We start from the raw sequence: 21,771 nt of genomic DNA, 5'->3' as shown, positions 1-21,771 counted from the left end.
TGTGGAATGTCTGGGACTTTATTTGTCCTAAGTTAGCAATTGAAGTTTAAGTATTATAATTCTAAAAGAGCACAAGAAATTTTCATTTTTAATTGTGGTAAAGTACATGTAATGTAAAAATTACCATCCTAACCATTTTTAATGTACCGTTTAGTACTATTAAGCATATTCATGTTGTTATGCAATCGACTTCCAGAACTCTTTCATCTTGCAAAACAAAATCTTTATATCCATCAATCACCAAGTCCCCACTGAGCATAAGAAATTATAAAGAGATGTTTCTTCCTGTAAGATGTGATAAAAGAAATAAAAGAGCTTTAACATATATATGTCTTAACTAAAAAGCAAAACTGAAAGTTCAGTTTCAGGAATTATAGATTTTTCTCTTGAATGCCACTATGGGAAAAAAGAAGGGGATTAATACTTACAATGGTTGATTATTAGTGAGAAGGTTACAAACCTATACCTAAAGATGTTGGTTGTCTTTACTATCCTGTATTCATTTTCCATTTTTTAGGCTATATTTTTATTACAAAAATTATACTTCCCAAGAAGCCATTTAAAAATAGTAATAGGAATTGTTACTCTTAATTGCTTTTATTACAAATTTTTATTTTGAAACTAAAATAGAAAATCATGCATGAAAATCTAAATCCTCTTAAAAGCATTTAAAAATCTAAATTCTCTTTTTATGGTTTTTAAAATAATTCCATATTTTAGAAGTAGCATGAAACAATGATTAAGATCTGCTCTGGAGTCAGTTTGCCTGATCTCAAATCCTGAATCCAACCATTAAGTAGTTATATGTCCTTGAACAAGTTAATTATTCTCTGTGCCTCGGTTATCTTATCTGTACGATTAGGACATAATGCTAACTGTCTTATATAACTGATATGAGGGTTAATTGAATAAGGTGAGTAAAGTCACTAGTCAGTAATTAGTGCTTCAGTTCAGTTCAGTCACTCAGTCATGTCAGCCTCTTTGCGATGCCATGAACTGTGCAGCACACTAGGCTTCCCTGCTGCTACTGCTGCTGCTAAGTCGCTTCAGTCGTGTCCAACTCTGTGTGACCCCATAGACGGCAGCCCACCAGGCTGCCCCGTCCCTGGGATTCTCCAGGCAAGAAGACTTGAGTGGGTTGCCATTTCCTTCTCCAGTGCATGAAAGTGAAAAGTGAAAGTGAAGTCACTCAGTTGTGTCCGACTCTTAGCGACCCCATGGACTGAAGCCTACCAGGCTCCTCCATCCATGGGATTCCCCAGGCAAGAGTACTGGAGTGGGGTGCCATTGCCCAGGCTTCCCTGTCCATCACCAACTCCCGGAGCTTGCTCTAACTCATATCCATCAAGTCGGTGATACCATCCAACCATCTCATCATCTGTTGTCCCCTTCTCCTCCTGCCTTCAATCTTTCCCAGCATCAAGGTCTTTTCCAATGAGTCAGTTCTTCGTATCAGGTGGACAAAGTATTTGAGCTTAGCTGGTATCAATTTTACTATAGTTGATATAATTCTGATACTTGGACTTTGGGATAAATAATCTCCTGTACTTCTGTTAACACTGTTTTAATTCTTTGTGGCAGAGCTGGGTAAAGTCTGGGTCTATAGTCTTTCATTCTCCTACCCTTCACCCACTGCTTTGCATACTGCTGGAAAAATAGTAGGTACCCACGTTGATAAATCGTTGTTAAATGAATAAATAATGAAAATATTTTTAAAGGTTTATAGAATATATTTCATTATAAAAACTGGATGGTAGACTATTTCAAAGGAATGTATGGAGACACTAAGGATACAATTATTGGTTTTTAAAACTATCCTTTGGGCTTGTTGAATGTAAGGGCCGTGTATCCTCAGTGACTCATTAGAGGTGGTTGAGAGGAGGGACAAATTCACTGCAGAGGAGAGAGCCTGGAGAGCACCGTTATAGTAATACTTCGATACTAAGGCATGAGCTTCTGTCCAAATCCACCCTGAGCTAAACTTGGTATAACAAAAAGAGCTCTGTTGAGACGAGATCAGAGTTCCCACCGGGTTCCCACTCGTGACCTTGGCCCACCTTTCCCCTTAAGCCTCAGGTTCTTCACCTATAAAAATGAGAATGCAGCATCTGAGGTCTGTTTCTCCGTTCAAAGCACCTTTGGTTCCATGTTACTAAGCCCTGGTGCACCTGGGAGCCCGTGGCATGTGTCTTCCAGGACAGTGACAGTTCTCCCAGCCTGCCAAAATTCAGTCGTCAGTGCCCATTCTGGTGAATAATATCTCCTCCTGAATTGGTGCCAGTTGGAAAATTGTAGAATGGAATGTGCCACCTGGGTTTGAATTTGGAAATCCAAAGTGTTGTTGCCTTGAGGTACAAGGATGTTTCTGCCCAGCCACAGTGGTGAGTAGGCTGATAATACCAGTCGTGGCAGTTTGCACTTGGACTGAGAAAAGAGGGTCAAGTCTCCTTTGCTAGTGAGAGCAGAATGAAGAGAAAGCTGTGTTCTTATTTCCTTCAGTCTGCTGTGTGAACTGTTCACCGGTGATGTAGTATCACAGACAGAATTAATGCATCAGCAAAGTGATAAAAATTAAAACTTTATTATGCTTCTGTGATGCTTGAAGTAAAAGTGAAAGTGTTAGTCGCTCAGTTGTGTCCGACTCTTTGCAACCCCATGGACTGTAACTGACCGGGTTCCTCTGTCCATGGGGTTTCCCAGGCACTGGAGTGGGTTGCCATTTCCTTCTTCAGGGGATCTTCCCAGATCGAACCTGCATTTCCTGTGTGTCCTACATTGACAGGCAGATTCTTTACCGTCTGAGCCACCAGGGAATCCCTCTCTAATGCTTGGTTGTTTATATTCTTTATTGTACTTGAAGCACTTGGAATGGAAATCAAGTCCTCAAATTCTATAATATCCTATAAATGGCCATATTTCTGTCTATATTTATAAATGCCTGAGCAGCATTCAGTGAATTCATTTTGTTGAAATACTCTTCATTTCAAAGGACTCACACAGGCACATTGTTTAACCCAGGGATTTTTACCAAAAAAAGGGAAGAAAAGGATGTAAAATGTGTGAATGGGTGCTGTGCTAGTTACTTAACATATTAATTAATTCTTTCCACAAATATTACTGGGTACCTAACATGTACCAGGCATTATAATAGAGCTGGACAGATGACTGACACTGCAGTTATTACACCAGCAAGATCTCTGCTCTCAGAAAAGTTACATTTTGGTTGGGGAGATGAGTAATAAATAGTCAAGGTGATTTTAAAATAACATCTGTGATGAGGAACTAAAGAGCCTCTTGATGAAGGTGAAAGAGGAAAGTGAAAAAGCTGGCTTAAAACTCAACATTCAAAAACTAAAATCATGGCATCCAGTCTATAGGTAGGGAAAAAATGTAAACAGTGACAGACTTTATTTTCTTGGGCTCTAAAATCACTGCAGATGGTAACTGCAGCCATGAAATTAAAAGATGCTTCTCCTTGGAAGCAGAGCTATGACCAACCTAAACAGCATATTAAAAAGCAGAGATATCACTTGGTTGACAAAGGTCTGTCTAGTCAAAGCTATGGTTTTTCCAGTAGTCATGTACTGATGTGAGAGTTGGACCATAAAGAAGGTTGAGCCCCAGAAATTTATGCTTTTGAACTGTGGTGTTAGAGAAGACTCTTGAGAGTCCCTTGGACTACAAGGAGATCCAACCAGTCAATCCTAAAGGAAATCAGTCCTGAATATTCATTGGAAGGACTGATGCCGAAGCTGAAACTCCAGTACTTTGGCCACCTGATGCAAAGAGCTGACTCATTGGAAAAGACCCTGATGCTGAGAAAGATTGAAGACAGAAGGAGAAGAGGGTGGCAGAGGATGAGATGGTTGGATGGCATCACTGACTCAATGGACATGAGTTTGAGCAAACTCTAGGAGATAGTGAAGGACAGGGAAGCCTGGCGTGCTGCAGTCCATGAGGTCTCAAAGAGTCAGATATGACTTAGCAACTGAAAAACAACTACAAAACAAGCTTTAGGATACATGGTATAATAATTCATAAAATCTGTACCAGAAAAGAAAATGGAAGCCTCTCCATCCAGTTTTCTTAAGGCAAGGATAACCTTGACAATAATTTGCATCAGAGCAGTGAGAAAATTATATTTGTCTCAGTGCACTTAAAAAATCTAGATGCATTCAGTCTTTGTAATAGGTTAACTAATTGCATCCAGTTAGGTATTAAAAAGCACAATATATGATAAAGTAACATTTATTCCTGGACCCAAAGTAGAAAGTCTATGATTGCTTTACAGATGAACACTCCCAAACATTTATGGTAGCGATAATACAAGTTCCACAAAAATTCTTATTTCCCAACTCCCTCCATGAAGCCAGAATTATTACTCTGACACCAAAGACACCACAAAAAATAGAAAACCACAACCCCAAATCCTCAATAAACATAGTTGCAACAATTCTTAACAGCATTTTAGCAAATTGGATTTCTAAATATTTTGCTAAACAGCATTTAGCAAATATGATACATAAAAAGGATCATGTGTCATGACCCAATGCAGTTCCTCCCAGAACTCAAGTTTCAGGTAACATTTGAATATCAATCAGTGAGTCTCACCATACAGCAAATGTAAAAAGAAAAGCACAGCCTTTGAGATTACCTTCTTCTTCTCTTTCCACTTTTTCTCCTCTTCTTCCTTGCTCTTCCTCTTCCCATTCTTCTTTGTCTTCTTTGGCGGGAACTCCTAGCAGATTTCAAGTTTTCCAATACAGTATTGCTTACTCTCATGCTGTCCATCAGCTCTCCAGAACTCATTCACCTCGCATAATTGGAACTCTGAACTCTTTGATCGACATCTCTTCATTCCCCCAAACCCCCAGCCCCTGACAACCACCATTCTATCCTCTGCTTCTCAGTCTGACTATTTTAGATTCCACATGTGAGATCATGCAGTGTTTATCTTTCTGTGTCTGCCTTATTTCGCTTAGCGTACTGTCCTCCAGGTTCATCCATGTTGCTGCAAATGGCAGTATTTCCCTTTTTTAAAAAATGGCTGAATCAGTATATCACATTTTCTTTATCCATTTGTTTGTTGGTGGGCATTTAGTTTGCTTCCATATACTGGATACTCTGAGAAAAGGGTGATCTCTAAATGGACCAACACACAGAAGCGGTAGTTTGACAGGAGGTGGTTGGGAAACTGTGAGTGGCAGATTGGCCTACTGGTGGCATTCAGTGTGTGAACGACGGCGAGACAGGGCAGCTGCATGTGTTCATGCAGGGTATTGACTGACAAGGGCATCTGACCAAGGAGACAGGGGTGAAACGCACATTCTACCTGCCAAGCTGCGTACCCTGAAGCAGGAGTGTCCAACTGGAGGAAGGAATGCCTTTTCCTAATTCACGCAGACTCTGGGGCCATCTTGCAGGAGGGAAACACCGAGAGATTAGTTTAGCATAGAAGAATGGGGCCAGATCAGGGAGGACCCGTCTGTGTATCTAGAAATGGATGGCTTTGATGGTAGTGGTGATCATGGGTATAAGTTTTGACCTGACACTAGAGTTAAACCTGGGTATTTGTCAAGGCCAGGATCCCTGTTTTTCTGGTATAAAAACAATCACATCTTTCAAAATTATATTTGCTTGAAGTTTTCTCCAGAGCATACATTAGTACCGACCTACTTTAGTATCAAATCAGCCTGATTTAATTTTATAAGCTGGTCAGGACTGTCCTATGACTCCAAAGCATTCTGTCTGTAGCTCCACTGTAATCACAGACAAATGCGTCTACTCTTCCCATCACGTGTCGTCGTGAGTTACAGGATTCTGTTCCTCCCCCCGCACCAGTGTTTGATAATCTCGTTATCTTGTGATACTGCATCATTTAATTATCCCCCAAAATAGAGATCTTCAGAAAATCTGCTCAGAGAAAGTGATTTTCTGTTCCCAACTGGTCACAGCTGGTGTGTTTACTCAGGAATTAGTCATTTTCAGAACTTGGCTTTTTTTCCTGAAGGGATCTCATCTGCCGTCTAAGTCGGTTAAAGCCTTCCTGCACGTCTCTGGAGGGAATTTTATAAACTCCAGAGAAGAACTCAATAGGTGTCCTCAGAGATCTACAAGCCCAGGACTCTTGTCAGACTGAGCATGGTTACTCTGTCTCTGCTATTAACCTCCAAATGTCTAGCTGTATTCATTCCAATAACTCCATAAACGTCTCCTGAGCATCTACGGTGTGTCCAAGAGTCGGACAGGCATTGAGGCCACAAAAATGAGTGGAGCACAGTTCCCATGGATGTCCAGGGGATTTCCCTGGCAGTCCAGTGGTTAAGATTCCATGTTTCCACTCCAGGGGGCACGGGTTTGATCCCTGGTCAGAGCACTAAGATCCTACATGCTGTGCTGCACAGCCAATATAAATAAATCTTGGGCTTCCCAGGTGGCACTAGTGGTAAAGAACCCGCCTGCCAGTGCAGGAGATCTAAGAGTCGTGGGTTCAATCCCTGGGTTGGGAAGATCCCCTGGAGGAGGGCATGGCAACCCATGCCAGTATTCTTGCCTGAAGAGGAGGAGCCTGGCGGGCCACAGTCCATAGGGTTGCAAAGAGTTGAATATGACTGAAGCTACTTAGCATGCACAATTCCCATATAAAGGAATATATAGTTTCTAAACTTGGTCATCCCAAGTGCTGAAATTTAATTTTATTAGCTCTGCCTCCTACTAACTGCTGCTTCTAAGCAAGTCACTTCATTTACCTGATCTTCATTTTCCTACAAAACCAATAACATTGAAATGAGTTCCTGTAAGGCATGAAATATTGGGAGATTACTTTGGTTGTCTGGGATAAATGATGCATAGTATGTCATCTCTCAAGGTCTCTTTCCCTCCTTTAGACCCTTCTGTCCCCTTTGGACCTTTACAGACTGAAGAAGACTCATTCTATCAGCCCTTCCTAAAACCAGAGACTTTTCATTTTGTTTTCTTTTTCTCTGGGCCATTTCTACTTCCGTCATGTCATTTGTGTTTAGACAAGTGGACCTGATATGCCGTATCACAAGTATGAAAGTACTGTGACTTGTACAAGATGAAGTCAGCGTAAAAGAAACCCTTTATGCTGAGTTTCCAATAAACTTTCTAATGATGATCAACATTTTTTTTACCTTTCAATCTCTGTCTTTCTGTGTTTTTCTCTTACATCTCATAGGACCAGTGTCTTAAGGAAACAGTTTTCTGTTATTTCAGGTTCTTTTTTTGAATCGTAGTTGAACACTCATGATCCCCTGATAAAATCATTTTCCACTGAATATGTTTTCTTACAGTTAGTCACATTAAAACTCCTCTGCCACTTTACTGCCCACGTCCACATCTTCTTTCACTTTATCCCTAATCGACTTGGCATTTTAATCCCTGGAAGAGCTGAATGCCATCTGCAAACTTGGCATTGCATTCTTTCCCAGATCATTTATATGATTGTTAACGAAAACGCCATGCAGCTTGCTTTCCATCTAGGAAGTTGCAGAGATTTTGATTTAACTACTTAATCACTGTGTTAATAATAATACCAAGGACCAGCCGCAGAACATTGCCTTTATCCAGAAAACTATTCACTTTTTCCTATTTTTTTCTTATTCCTAAACCAATTATCCATAACAGATGTTTTTCCATGTACTAAAAGAGTTTTATGACTTATGAATTAGATTACAAATCCAAATTGGATTTAAGAACCCCTTTCCCTGGGTTGGGAAGATCCCCTGGAGAAGGAAATGGCAACCCATTCCGGTATTCTTGCCTGGAGAATCCCATGGACAGAGGAGCCTGGTGGGCTACAGTCCACAGGGTCGCAAAGAGTCGGACACGACTGAGCGACTTCACTTTCACTTTACCAACTAAGTGACTTCCCTGATGGCTTAGATGGTAAAGTGTCTGCCTACAATGTGGGAGACCCAGGTTCAGTCCCTGGGTCCAGAAGATCTCCTGGAGAAGGAAATGGCAACCCACTCCAGTATTCTTGCCTGCAAAATCCCATGGACAGGGGAACCTGGTAGGCTACAGTCCATGGGGTCGTGAAGAGTCGGACATAACTGAGCGACTTCACTTTCTTTTCTTTCTTTACCACCTATTTTACTTCTCATTTATGTCTTTGTTCCAGAACATCTGTATGAGGTGTCTGTCCTGTACCACTTTCTGTCACATAATTAAATCCTATTTCTTAACATCAGTGTTGTTTGCCAGCTGGCTTCTAAGTTCCTAGGCCTAATCAATCAGATGCTCCATTGAGTTGCCTGATGAGTGTTGTGCAGTAGCTGTTGGTTTGCCGTGTACCAGGAAGACAGCAAATCTTGACATCTCATTACTGCGGCTGCTTCCCAAATGATCTGGAGCCCTGGTTGGCTCCCTCCCATCTCTTCTGCGTCCCAGACAATGTGGCCTCTCAGATCGTAGGCACATCTGATCATGTCACCTCTGCTTAAAAGCTTTGGCAGCGTCTTGGGAGATAGTTGTGAAAACTTGAATATAGACTCAGAAAAGACACATAATATTCAAGTTTTCCCAACTGTCTCCCAAGACACTGCCAAAGATTATAAGCAGAGAGGTGACACAATCAGATGTGTGTAAGATCTGAGAAGCCGCGTTGTCTCAGAGACCCCGGTTCGATTCTTGGGTCGGGAAGATCCCCTGGAGAAAGGATAGGCTACCCACTCAAGTATTTTTGGGCTTCTCTTGTGGCTCAGACCATAAAGAATCCGCCTGCAATGAAGGAGACCAGAGTTCCTGGGTTGGAAAGATCCCCTGGAGAAGGAAATGGCAATACACTCCAGTATTCTTGCCTAGAGAATCCCCATGGACAGAGGTGGGCTACAGTCCATGGGGTCACAAAGAGACAGATACAACTGAGCGACGAAGCACAGAGATGCTTTAAATTATTATTAATTATTAAATACTGATTGTTATTTAAAAAGTTGTTACCCTAAGATAGGCAAATCTATTAAAAAAAAAAAAAAGGTAAATTAGATGTGACCAGAGACTGTGGAGTTGGGAAGGGGTGAGGGATGGATAGTTGCTGCTTAATGGCAGCAGAGTTTCTATTTTGGATGACGAAAACATTTTGGAAATAGTGATTTTGGTTGCACAACACTGAATACACTCAATGCCACTAATTGTACACTTGAAAATGGTTAAGATGGCAAATTTTGTTATGTATATGTATTTTGCCACAGGGGGAAAAAAAAGTTTTTAAGCCATTACCAGTTAGAGATATTACTTAAAACTTTGCAAGAAAAATAACATGATATTTGGGATTTGTCTTAAAACACTTAAACAGAGAGTTCCCTGGTGGTCCAGTGGTCAAGACTCCAAACTTCCACTGCAGAGAGCGTGGGTTCAATCCCTGACCTGGGAACTAAGATCCCACCTGCTGCACTGCACAGACAAAATATTAAGAACAAACAAAGGGCACTCAAACAGTAGTCCCAACAACAACAGTCAAGGTGATAAATGAAAAAAATTGGCCAAATGTTAGTTACCGAAGATAGAATTTTCCATAATAAAAAAAATTTTTTTTTATATACAAAATTTTTAAAAAGGTCTTTTGGAGGCTAGCTCTTACATCCTAATTTCTCAGCCTGAAGTCTAAAGTCCTTTGATGGCCTTCCCTTTTTCAAGGAGCCTCAACTCTTGCTTCTCAGCCTGCCTGCCCTGCCCCCAGGCAGCTAGGCACTGCAGAGCTCTGTGCGCAGGCAACCACTGTGCTCTCTGCTTCTTGTGTGGCAAAGTCCTCCTCATTCTTTAAGGCTCAGCTGCATCCTGGAGCCTTCCCAGGCTCCTGCAGGCAAAGAGAACTCCTCCTTCGGGTTCCCACAGCGCCTTGTCTGCACCGCTGTGACCGCTTGCTTATACCACGTATTATCACCTTTTATTCATGCTTCTGTTCCCCGCTAACCCGCAAGCTTCATGAAAATAGAGGAAGCGTCCTTTTCAGTGTGCGTCTTCCTGAGCTATGGGAAGCTTTCATTGCTGTTGTTTTAGTTGTCTGCACTAAATATTTTTAAAGGAAAAGATTGGACGGCGGGGATGTGAATATTCATTATAAACCTTAAAAGTTGAAAGGGTCCTTAGCGATTACCCATAGGAATATCGGTCTCTTTCTAGACTATGCTTTCTCTACTTGGCAACTACTGATGCGTTTTTACATTTCCAGTACCTACCACTGGGTGTTCAGTGCATTGTTGCTGAATTTACTCACAGATCACATCCTTTCTTTCTACAGATGGCAGAAAGCCAACTCTCTAGCTTGGGGTGTGTGGACACACACTTTTTAGCAGAAACGGTGAATTTTCAGACATGGTTTGTCAGGGCAGCAAATAAGCACCTGAAGGGCTGTCACTGGGCCAGAGGAGCTGACTCAGTGGGTGGCTGCGCTGGGAGTGAGGCACGTCTGCAGTACACTTGCTGCCAGGGGGTGGCGGCAGGCACTCACAGACTCTCCAAGATGGGCAGGCCTGAGTCACCCTTTGAGTGTAGGTGGGAGATGGCCTCCTCTACTATTCCTAGTTTATTTTCTAACTTCTTGATGCCTTGAGATGCTTGGCCAAAAGAATAGGGCCCGAGTTAGAGACAGTAAGAGCCAGAAACTAAGCGTCTTGTTAGAGTTAAATGTCCAGATCAGTGCCAGGCGCTACTGGGCACACTGTTTGTTTTAGTCACTCAGTCGTGTCCTGCTCTTTTGTGACCCCATGGACTGTAGCGCACCTGGCTCCTCTGTCCAGGGATATTCCAGGCAAGAACACTGGAGTGGGTTGCCATTTCCTTCTCTGGGGATCTTCCTGACCCAGAGATCGAACCCGTATCCCCTGCAATGACAGGCAGATTCTTTACCACTGAGCCACCTGGGAAGCCCTAGGTACTTCATTAGTGCTCTCATCTTCTAGCTTGAAGTTTTGATCCCTGTAAGAACTTTAGGCACCCTGGGGGGATTTACACTCCAGACTGTTTTTAGGTCCTTTAGTTCCAGTGTGGATGGAAACTGAGAACAGATTTTCATGTGGGGAAGAAGAGGGAAGAAAGAACATGACACCCTGGGATGTGCACATGCGAGAAGAAAGGAGGAAACGGCTGGACCTGTAGAGACACAGTCCACTCAGTCCTGAGGCGGCCTCTTCTGGCTTTCTACATCTCTCCAGCCAACACCATCACTCCTAACATCTCCAGTGAAGAAACAAGCCCTGATTGTGAATAAGGAGGAGTTGGAAGGAGTTGGAAATCTATAGATAGGACGATTCTATTTGTACAGGCCTTAACTCAGAGCACATAATATGACAGAAGAACATAATCAATATTTAAAATCCAAGATGATGAAAAATCCAGGTTTGTATTCATATTCCTTGCTTTGAAGTATTGCTCTATAATCTAGTGGTCTGAGGCTGGAGTTGGGGAGTGATGACACAGGTTATTAGATAACTGAGTTTGAAAGGTAATATCAGATGATGAGGCCATGAGCCAAATATCATGAGTAGATGATAAATGAGACAAAAGTTCAGAAGAGAAAGAATCCTGTTGGCTGTGGTGAGACAGCAATAATCCCTGGTATGTGAATGTTTGTTGCATTTTGCCAATAGTCAATCCTAAAAGAAATCAACCCTGAATATTCACTGGAAGTACTGATGCTGAAGCTGAAGCTCCAATACTTTGGCCAAGTGATGTGAAGAGCCGACTCATTGGAAAAGACCTTGATGTTGGGACAGATTGAGGGCAGGAGGAAAAGGGGTCAACAGAGGATGAGATGGTTGGATAGCATGATCAACTCAATGGACATGAGTTTGAGCAAACTCCAGGAGATAGTGAAGGACAGGGAAGCCTGGCTTGTTGCAGTCCGTGAGGTCTCAAAGAGTCAGCCACGACAGAGTGACTGAACAACAACAACTTTATATTTGCATAATATTTCAGAGTTTCCAAAACACTTTCATGTCATTTATTTTTATCTGGCTTCATTAAATCTTCACAACAGCCTGGTATTATTAAATGAGGTAAAATACATAGAATATTTGGGGCTTCTTAGAATAGTGGTTAGTATGTAGTGAATGTTTACTATCATTATGAAAATCATTATTAGCCCTATTTTATACTTGACAAATCTGAGGCTCAGAAAGGCTGTTACTTGCCCAAAGTCACACAGCTGAGAAGTGGTAGAAATAGGCCTGAACTCAACTCCTGTTTCTAGACCTTTCTCCATTTTCCCATGCGCAAAGAGGGAGTATTTAAGCCGGGCTTGCCAAAGTTGGGCCAAGTTTTGAGGTGGCCTTAGCGGAATCATCTCTGATGAGGTCTCCTCAGCCTTATGAGCCCTAGTTGGCTGGTGGATGGGAATTCCTGAGTGTGTTCTGTGCCTTGAGTAAGAAGAGTTAAATCTAGAAGCCTCTACTCATTTTAGCAGTGAGGGGAGATGGTTCATTGCCTCGTCCCTCAAGGAAGCTGCAGGCCATTAAACTCACATAGATCCTCAGCTGGTAGGCTTGTTAAGAAAATGTGACAATAGGGGGAAATTGACAACCCAGGCACCATAGATATTTTTAGTCTGTGCTTCAAGGATGTACATCTTGGTTTCTGTTTAGATTGAGCATGAGGGAGTGAACTGGATTGATTTGACAAGACTGGCAGTCAGAAAGTCCTTACTGAGACCCTTCTCTTTGCCCAACTTAAGCAAGGGACTGAGGGGAGTAATTAAGGGAGGTGAAGTAACTTTCCCAGATGCTCAAACACTGTGGAGTGTGGTATAATCTTTTTCTTGGGTGGGAGGCAGTGTGCTGACATCAGTAAAATTTCTGTCTATTCCCTGCACCAGCACTTCTGCAGTAAATTATCCTTCTAATGTACAATGGGGTGACTGCAGTTACCAATACTGTATCATATACTTGAAATTTGCTAAGAGAGTAGATCTGAAGTGTTCTCAGTGCACGCTCACGGACACACACACACACACACACACACAGGGTGATAATGTGAGGTGATGGGTGTGGCAGTTAACCCGATTGTGGTTATCCCATTTCACAAAGCATACATATATCAAGTCATCACGGTGAACACTGAAAATATTACAATTTTATTTGTCAATGATTCCTTAGTAAAGCTGGAAAAAATAATCTTATGAGTATAGTTTTAATTGTCAGCCATTGTAGCCATTGTAGCTCTGTTTGTAATAGCAAAAACAGTCCAAACACTGGAAATGGAATTGAACTATTACAAAGAAAGAAGTCTTATCAATATGTGCTAAAAGCATATCACTAAGATTTGTTGTTTTTTTTTTTAATTGAAGTAGAACTGACTTGCAATATTAGTTTCATGCATACAACATATTAATTCAGTATTTTTTTCAATTATACTCTATACAAAGTTATTATAAGGTAGTAAATGAAAAGATATCCCACATTCATGGATTGGAAGAATTAGTATTTTAAAATATATATGCTACCCCAAAGGACTGATATATTTTTAAATGCAATAAAAAAATTATGGGGCAAGAAAGAAGAATGTATATAGCATGATGCCATGTGTATGTTCGAAGCATACATGAAGGCAAATATATGCATACATTTTCCCCACACTGGAAGGATATACTTGCAAGGGGTAATGAGGGGTATGGATAAGAGGAATGGGAGGGGGAAAATGTGTTTTTCATCTTATACTTTTAAGTTCTTTTGAAAATAGAGTTTTTGGTTTAGCCATCTGACATACTTTTTTTTTTTTCTCATTTAAGCCACTTGCCAGAAGTCACAGAACCAAAAAAGTGCACAGCTAGGATTCCCACCTGAACTGTGATTCTAGGCCCTGTGATCCAGAGCCCTCTGGATCCTAGCACACTGCTTCCTAACAGTGCTCTCTTAGGATCAGGAAGTAATTCTGTCACTTGTTTGTAAATTACAAAAAATTTTCCACGAAGACACCTGGGAGAATGTGCTCATCCTCAAGAAGGCTCTGTTGCCTGCCACCTTGGCTGCCACCAAAGCCTGCTCCATTGCCTGCCACCTTGGCTTCTGTTCTGTAGGACGTGGCACAGCCAAGAGAGGTCAGTGACCTGGAGCCAGGAAACACAAACTGAGATTTCCAACAGGGCAAATTACCTTCAGGAAAAGACATTAAGATAATTGGAGAGGTGGGGGTGGGGAGAAGGCATGAAAACAGGGTCATTAGCCAACTTGGTCAACGGGCAGGTGCAGGAAGTGGCAGATAAACACAGCCAGAATCTATAAGTATACCTTCAATATCAATGTTCAAAACCCACAAAATAAATGAGTGAATTTAAAAACTTGGCAGCATCTAAGTACCTAGATATAAACTACTAGTGTTAGGCTTAGCTCCTGTGAACTTCTCTGTGATTTCGAGCATATTATTTAGCTGCTCTGGCTTTCTTTCCCCATTAGTCAAATGGACAGCACAGCCTATCCTGGCCACTTCACAGAGTTGTAAGGAACATATAAGGCAAGACATGTGCTTTGAAAATGCAAGACGTCGTACCAAATGAGAGATTATTGTCTATGCCTCTGGGACATACCTCACAGAAGGAGACCTCTTTTCTCATTAAACTTTTTTTTAATTGGATCTCAAATTCTGTGACAGATTTTTTTTCAAGTTGTTTCCATTAAATAGTATTGATTTTTAAAAACTAAAAACTGCCACACACAAAACAAATGGTCCGCAAAACATTTATTCTCCTTTCCTGCTGAAGGGTTTACGATGCATTGTTATCATTAACCAGTCTTTTACTGTTAAACTGAAATAAGCAGTTCTGAGACGAGCAGTTCTGAGACCATTCTTCCACCACTGGTTAAGACTGGGGTGGCAGGTATTTAGAGATGGGAAGCTGGGAGGAAGCATCAGGAAAACATTGCTGGTAGCAAGGTAGAAACAGCTCACCAACACAAGCGAGGACCCTCATGGGATCATTTTTTATTCCAGTTACTTCTGTTTAGAGTCGTGGACAAAGACCTACAGAGTCCACAAGATCCCCAGAGCAGTGATAGAGCAGTGCGTAGACTATTACTTAAACTCGCAAATAAGATGTGCTACATGTCCTTTGCCTGAGGGGCTTGCTGAGCTATGAATGTTGAGCGGGGCTCTGGAAGCAAGCTGATGAAGCACAGTAAGGAACTGGGGCAGAGGTACGGAGATGAACTTCGGTGATCCAGTTCTAGGATGGCTGAGTGCCTCTGAGGAGCAATTTGAGGGTAGCCAGGGACTTGGACAGGACAAATGACAACTTCCTGGAACAGACTGTTCCAGGACCAGAGAGGAAAGGAAATAGCCTGGCCCCATCCTGGGCAGTTCACAGGAACTGGGGCGGGAAGTATTTGAAATGGAACTAGCGCTCACAACTTCACGCGCTTTCTCTGTGGAAGAAGGAAAATGGGACAAGAAACTTGTGACGCAGCATACACGTCAAGTCAGTTTTCGTAATGGTGGGAATGAAGATGGCAAGAATGAACGAGCAGAGGGAGATAGTGCTGTGCAGGGCCGACAACTCTGGGTTCAGACTAGCGCGTGATTATTGCTTCTGTCACTCACTTGCTGTATGACCTTGAATACGCCAGTTTTTCCTCTGAGTCTCTGTTTCCTCATCTCAAAAATGAATGCCCTTCTTCCCATCTCAAAAGTAGTTATGAGAGTTAAATGAGATGTTCTTGAAAGCAACTAACATATAATTCCTAGAATATGATTCCTAGTAAATGTTAGTTTAGCCCTTTGTTTCGGAGAGGGACTTAAGAAAACCTCCAGTGAGACGTGCTGATTTGAAATTTCAAGCACTGGGAAAGCAAGGCCAACCTAGGTACGGGGTGGAAAGGCCCTTTTGACAGATGGAGAAGCAGCCTAAAAAGGCAGATAAGAAACTCTCATGAGAGGAAGGGTAGGTGAAGGGCAGAGTAGCACTGGCTATAAATACAAGCACAAACTCAGTCCTCTTACCAGCAGCTGGACTGTGAGGTTCCTCTGGCTTGTGACAAAATGGGAAGACAATAAGTACGGTTTATCTAGGCTTGACTCATCCCCTTGACTGTTCAGAAACACAGGAGAGGTTTTGTGTTCAATTACAGTACTTTTCCGAAGCCTCTCCGCCCCCCTGCCCCGCCCCCACACTATTTTTCTGGTATAATTAACTCTGCTTCATTCATTGACTGTCCTTTCCTCCTTGTTTTATTGGTTATATTTGCTTTTTAAATTATCAATTACCTCAAATCCTTTCTGGAAGTATGGGTATGAAGGGGTAAAATAGTTTTAGTTTCTTCAGAAACTAAAATTCCAAGGGTAGAAACCAACTAGAAAACCAGAGTGAAACGCAGGATGGGGAAAAAGATAAGGAGACTACAGTGAGGCATAAACTGACCTGGTTTATACCAGGAGTCTCACCAGGGAAATCCTACTCCTGGACTTCACTTGTAGCCAAAACATGACAGCAACTGTTTTCATAGAAGCGGACAGCCTGAGAGTGAGAGGCCTTTTGGTTTATTTTAGAAAGGAAAGGCCATGGTTTGCCTGGAGGCTCTCTCATGGTGATCCGGTAGCAGACTAAGGTCTAACACTGACCCAAGTCTCTTGACTCTCATTCTGGGATTCTGTGTGCCATGGGCCTCCTCATCTTTGTAAAAGTGAATTTCTGATGACAAACACCTGTACAAAACTAATAGGTGTGGGTTTGTTGTTTTTTTTTTTTTTTCCTTTTTTTCCAGGGCCAAGTGCTTTCGGGGCAAAAAAATCCTTGGAGATTATGATATCAAAGTGGAACAGGTAACCACCCTGGAGCCCAGGATTGCATCTGCATCATCGTGGGGCCCACTTGACACTCTGGAGTGAACCATCTGGTGCTGCCAAGTGGAAAGATCAGGGTCTATCACTAGCTTCTAGGCTCTCTACCTCCTCCCCCTACCCTTTCCAGGATTTCTCTCTCTATGAGACCCGGTCTTGAAGCCTGCATCTTTCAACTCCCCTGACTTCTCTTCATGGCTCTGGGGTCTCTAGGGAGGCAAGCAGTGTAGCTCTTAGTGCCTCTGGGGGTGCAAGGTCCTCGGGCTGAGGAACACTGTAGAGGAGCGTCTTCTGAGGACACGGCCACACCTCCACTGTGGTGGCAAGGCCTTGCTTGGTAGATACATGTCTGCCACTCAGGTGTGCAGCCTCCAATGAGGCCTCCTCTGAGCCCAAGGCTGCACTTCAGAGAGAACTGAACAAAGAGCACCTCCTGGTTTTAATGCAGTGAAGTCCTGAAAGGCTCATTTTTTTATCTTCCCTTTGCTTCATGATAAGTAGGGATTAGGTCCATTTGAGTCAGCGGGAGGGGGGATGTCCAGTTTACACAGAACATGTATTTTCTTTGTAACGATAGAAGCTACTCATCATTCCTTACACAGTGTACTGGGATTTACAGATTTACTCTTTCTATCCATTGCTGCATTCAGTTCTTAAAATAACTTGTTAGGCAAGGTTGATAAAAATTATTTCCATCTTATTGATGGGAGAAACTGTCCACCCAGAGAGAATAAGTAACTTGCCTGAACATCTTATGCATCTCATTGGGCCAGAGCAGTACCGAAACCCGATTTCCTAAATGAAAACTTAGTGCTTTTGTGTTGAGACTGAGAAAGGGCATATTTGCCTCAGTTTGCATTCCTGCTCTGCAGAGAGGCAGCACAAAAGATGCTGGGTGGGGAGTTGGAAGCCCTGAGTTTTGCTTCTGTCTCGGCCAACAGTAAGCTTTGTTTGTCCAGAAAAGTCACTTAACTGCTCCTTTGGTAAATAAGGATAATATTTCTGTCCCTCCTGCCTCATAGAATGGCTATGAGAGTAGATGGGATCAGTTTGGGAAAATGCTTTGCAAACTGTAAATACATGTTTGGTGGAAAAGATACTGCTGCTGCTGCTTTATGGGGGGGCGCTCTCAGAGTCAGGACTGTAGGGCTCACTCCCCTACTGCTAATTTTATTTAGTTATGTTCTATCATAGTAAGAAACACATAAGGTGAAATCCACGCTCTTAATCCCCTCCTGTTATTTTCCAGGCGGAATTTTCAGAGCTCAACCTGGTGGCCCATGCGGATGGTACCTACGCCGTGGATATGCAGGTGCTCCGGAATGGCACAAAGGTGGTCCGGTAAGGTCCTTTCTGTCTTCGGGGTCACTGCCACCGTCTCGGGCGTGCCGTGTGTAGTGTACCGACCTTGATGATGTGCTGTGTGGCGGTGGTGGAAGGAGCAGAGAACGCTGGCTCTGGCCCTTAGAGATGTCTTAGTTCCATGGTAAAGGAAGCTCCGTGGACGCAGAGCTCACTTTGCAGTCACTGGATGGTTCCCGTCAGAGGTGTTGGAGGACTCCAGCCCCACTTTAGCCAGTGCAGCTCTGGACTTTCATCTCTCAGTGTATTTCCCCTGGAAAACATGGTTCCATTGCTTTAAAAGAAAAGGGCCTGGGGGGGAGTTTAAAAATCTCTGCTCTGGTCCAGCCTCCCATTTTACATGGATTTGCTTCCATTCACTCAGTGAGTTGGCAGCAGAGCCCTGTGTACTATGTGAATTCTCTTAACGCCCTTCCCAGTGTTCTGCTATATTCCAAATTTCTGGGAACTCCAAAGTCTTGATAGGAAAGCCTGGGTCAGAGGGATATTGACTGTGAGTGGAAGAAAATTTGTAATTACAAAGCACTTATGCTGCAGGTGAGGTGCTAGGTGACGTGTAGACGTCATCAATTGTAATACAACAATTCTGTGTGGGAGGTGATGAAGATTCCAGATGAGGGAGCATGGTTTCCACATTGTTATTCTTTCCCAGGACTCAGCGTGGCCTCAGGGTTCCAGGCATTAGGGTCTTGCTCCAGAAAGAGTCCTCACTTCACCCTTTTCCCTTTTTCAACCTGCACTGCCCTGACCCCGAGGCCACCAGCATCCAACCAGACCTGGTCTGTGACAGGGAAGGCAGAACTCAGGTGTCTGGAGCCAAATGTCAGGGAGTGTGAGCTCATCCATCCTGGAGACTGAGGAGGACAGAAAAGAGCTGCCCACCCACGGTTGGGGAGCACTCAGGAAGCTTCTTCTAGAGACAATGATGGGCTCCCCCAGCTGCAAGTAGAGTAGGTCATAGGGATCCATGACACAAATGGGTGGCAACAAGAGGGCCCGTATCAGCGTGCTGGGACGGATCTGGCAAAATCAAGGCAGGCCTTTCCCATCACCAGTGTGGGGACCCGATGCTTACTGCAAGCCTGGAGCTCAGTTTCAGTAACCGGGATATAAGGTTTGGTCTCAGGCATATAGACGGAGCCAGTTTCCCAGAACTCGGGCACAAGGAGGTTGGCACACACGCCATCTGACTTGATGCTCACTCTCCTGAGTGACTGAGGAGGGGTCCTCCCACCTCTACTTTGAAAGACTGATCTCTGAGCCCAGGTGGGGCTGGAGCAGTAGGCAGGAATTGGGTGGGTCCCAGGGCAGAGAACCAGGTCTGTCACTGCACATGTGTGAAATGGCCAAAGCCTGGAACCTTGAGGGGAGATGCTGCCACAGAACCGACTGTCTGGGAAGGTGAGGTTCCTCAGGAGTCAGGGCATGAAGTCGGGGCCCTGATCCTGTGGACCTCTGCTGTCTGGAGGTGAAACACAGGGAGCCTTCCTGTGCCTGGGAACACACTGTACTCTCAGCTTCCTGTAGCCAGTTGCTCAACCTCAGCTCTGTGGAAACATTCGTGCCCCTCCCTAAATCTGCTTTAGAGGAATAAAACTGGGGTGTCTGGCATCTGTTCTCAGCCAGCCTGGACCCTGGCTCACCTGGGGAGTTGCTGAGGGCATGGCATCTTTAAAGAGCAGCTTGAGGAGTCAGAGCAGGATGCTGAGGTCAGGGATCTTTGGGGCAGGGCAGTGAAGTCAGCCAAGTGTGGTATCTTCAGAGTCTGCTGGGACCCCCTCGGGGTGCCAACTCCAGAGCCACAGGAGCTTCCACTCTCATCCACAGGGACACGGAAAATTGTTGTTGACTTAAGGTGTGGCAGTCTAAATGTGTTTCTTCCCCGCTCCCTGAGGGCTTCTGCACCTTAGAAAAAGTCAGTGCTTAACCGAGAGGAATTGTCCAGTTGCTAAGTCATGTCCGACTCAGTGACCCCATGGACTGCAGCATGCCATGCTCACCTGTCCTTCACCATTTCCCGGAGTTTGCTCAAACTCATGTCCTTTGAGTCAGTGATGGCATCCAACCATTTCATCCTCTGTCACCCTCTCCTCCTCCCACCCTGAATCTTTCTCAGCATCAGGGTCTTTTCCAGAGGAAAGGAATTTCAGAAATCTGTTCAAATCTCCTTTGAGGAGTGCCGACATAAAACAGCATTTCCTAGTCCATAAGAAAACAGTCATGACAAAATGAGGGTCTTGGCTCAGGGAACCCCTTCCCTGTCTTGGGCTTTGGAGATGGGAGACAAGAGGATACGTGACCTGAGGTGCTGGTTGGTGGCAGACTTGCTTCTGCATTCTTTCCAGGTCCTTCCGGCCAGACTTTGTGCTCATCCGGCAGCATGCGTTCGGTATGGCAGAGAATGAGGACTTCCGCCACCTGATCATTGGCATGCAGTACGCAGGCCTCCCCAGCATCAACTCTCTGGAGTCCATTTACAACTTCTGTGACAAGCCGTGGGTGGTGAGTGAGTCCCTCTTCCCTCAGGTAAAAGGGCAGCATCCTGATCCTCTGTCTCCGGGTCCCTAGAAGGACCTCTGTTGATCCAGACACCATGAGGGGCCAGCTGAGAAGATGTGGGAGGAGCTTCAGCTGGGGCACGGGGTGGAGCAGGCTCTCACAGTAGGACTTTGTTGTCACTGGCTGGGCTGCCTCTGCTGCAGAAAGGACCTTTGGCCTCACAGCAGAGTCACACAAAGATTCTGTGAAGGAGCCCTTCCAGGTCTGCAGCCATCAGATACAGCAATAAAAACACCTACTTCTTGCCTCCGAAAGATTTAACCATTGGAAAGGCCTGAGGCCAGTGGGGACCAAGGGGATGGTGCACTTCAGAGGGATGTCAGTGTCAGAGTCCTACCAAGTGTCTCAGCAACCTTAAAATGAGATTCATCCACACACATACCAAATCAGACGCTTTTATGCTCTGGAAGTGCCCTCTGAGATAATCAGCTCTCATTCCTTCATGGCAGAAACGTGACCATTTTCAGAAGGAAGGTAAGGAGTATAAGACCACTTATGATGTGTTGCCAGCTTCAGAGATTTTCCTACATGAACTTCATTTAATCCTCATAATAGCTTTACAAGGAAGGTGTTATTATCATTATTATCACTTTTTACAGAGAAATGAGACCCAGAGAGGATTCAGTAACTCACCAAAGTTTCAGAGCCAGGATTTCTCTCACACCATCCCTGGCATAAGCTGGGTTACCATGTGAGGAAGAAGCTGGTCTGGTGTTCTCTTCCTGGGCTAGTCTGGAAATCTTGGAGGCAGTGGAAGCCTTTGAGCAGAGAGAAGAGTGCAGCTGGGAGAGGAAGTGGCCTGAGATGGATCTAGGCTGCCCCAGCCTCCCTCTGACTGCCAAGGGGATCCAGCTCCTAGAACTCTGCTGCTCCAGGCTGCTCCTCTCAGAAGGAAACACCTGCCCCTAGTCACATCCTTCTCTTCTTGTTTTTCAAGAGTTATTTCAGCTCTCACACACTGGCTTGCCAAGGGTCATGGCACTGGTGGCTGATTGTGGAGTTCCCAGACCCCAAGCTTCTCCCACTCAGGGAGCTGGAACAGGGGTGTTTGTTTTTTTTTTTTTT

The 21,771-nt window shown here is 43.9% G+C and overlaps 1 protein-coding gene across 3 annotated transcripts in view; it reads left to right on the top strand.

Annotated features, from left to right (window-relative positions):
- The window catches only part of SYN2 (synapsin II), a 190,149-nt gene that overhangs the window by 92,329 nt on the left and 76,049 nt on the right, over window positions 1-21,771 (top strand). For all 3 annotated transcript variants that reach the window (XR_009492416.1, XM_024983311.2, XM_024983310.2), the window contains exons 2-4: window positions 16,710-16,767; window positions 18,035-18,126; window positions 20,493-20,649. Coding sequence is in view for 2 of the 3 variants with exons in the window: in XM_024983311.2 (XP_024839079.1) it covers window positions 16,710-16,767; window positions 18,035-18,126; window positions 20,493-20,649 (307 nt within the window). In the remaining variant the exon portion in view is untranslated. The remainder of the gene's footprint in view (window positions 1-16,709; window positions 16,768-18,034; window positions 18,127-20,492; window positions 20,650-21,771) is intronic.

Source organism: Bos taurus, chromosome 22, assembly GCF_002263795.3.
Source record: "Bos taurus isolate L1 Dominette 01449 registration number 42190680 breed Hereford chromosome 22, ARS-UCD2.0, whole genome shotgun sequence".
NCBI classification, from domain to species: Eukaryota; Metazoa; Chordata; class Mammalia; order Artiodactyla; family Bovidae; genus Bos; species Bos taurus.
This window is presented reverse-complemented; position numbering and strand designations above follow the sequence as displayed.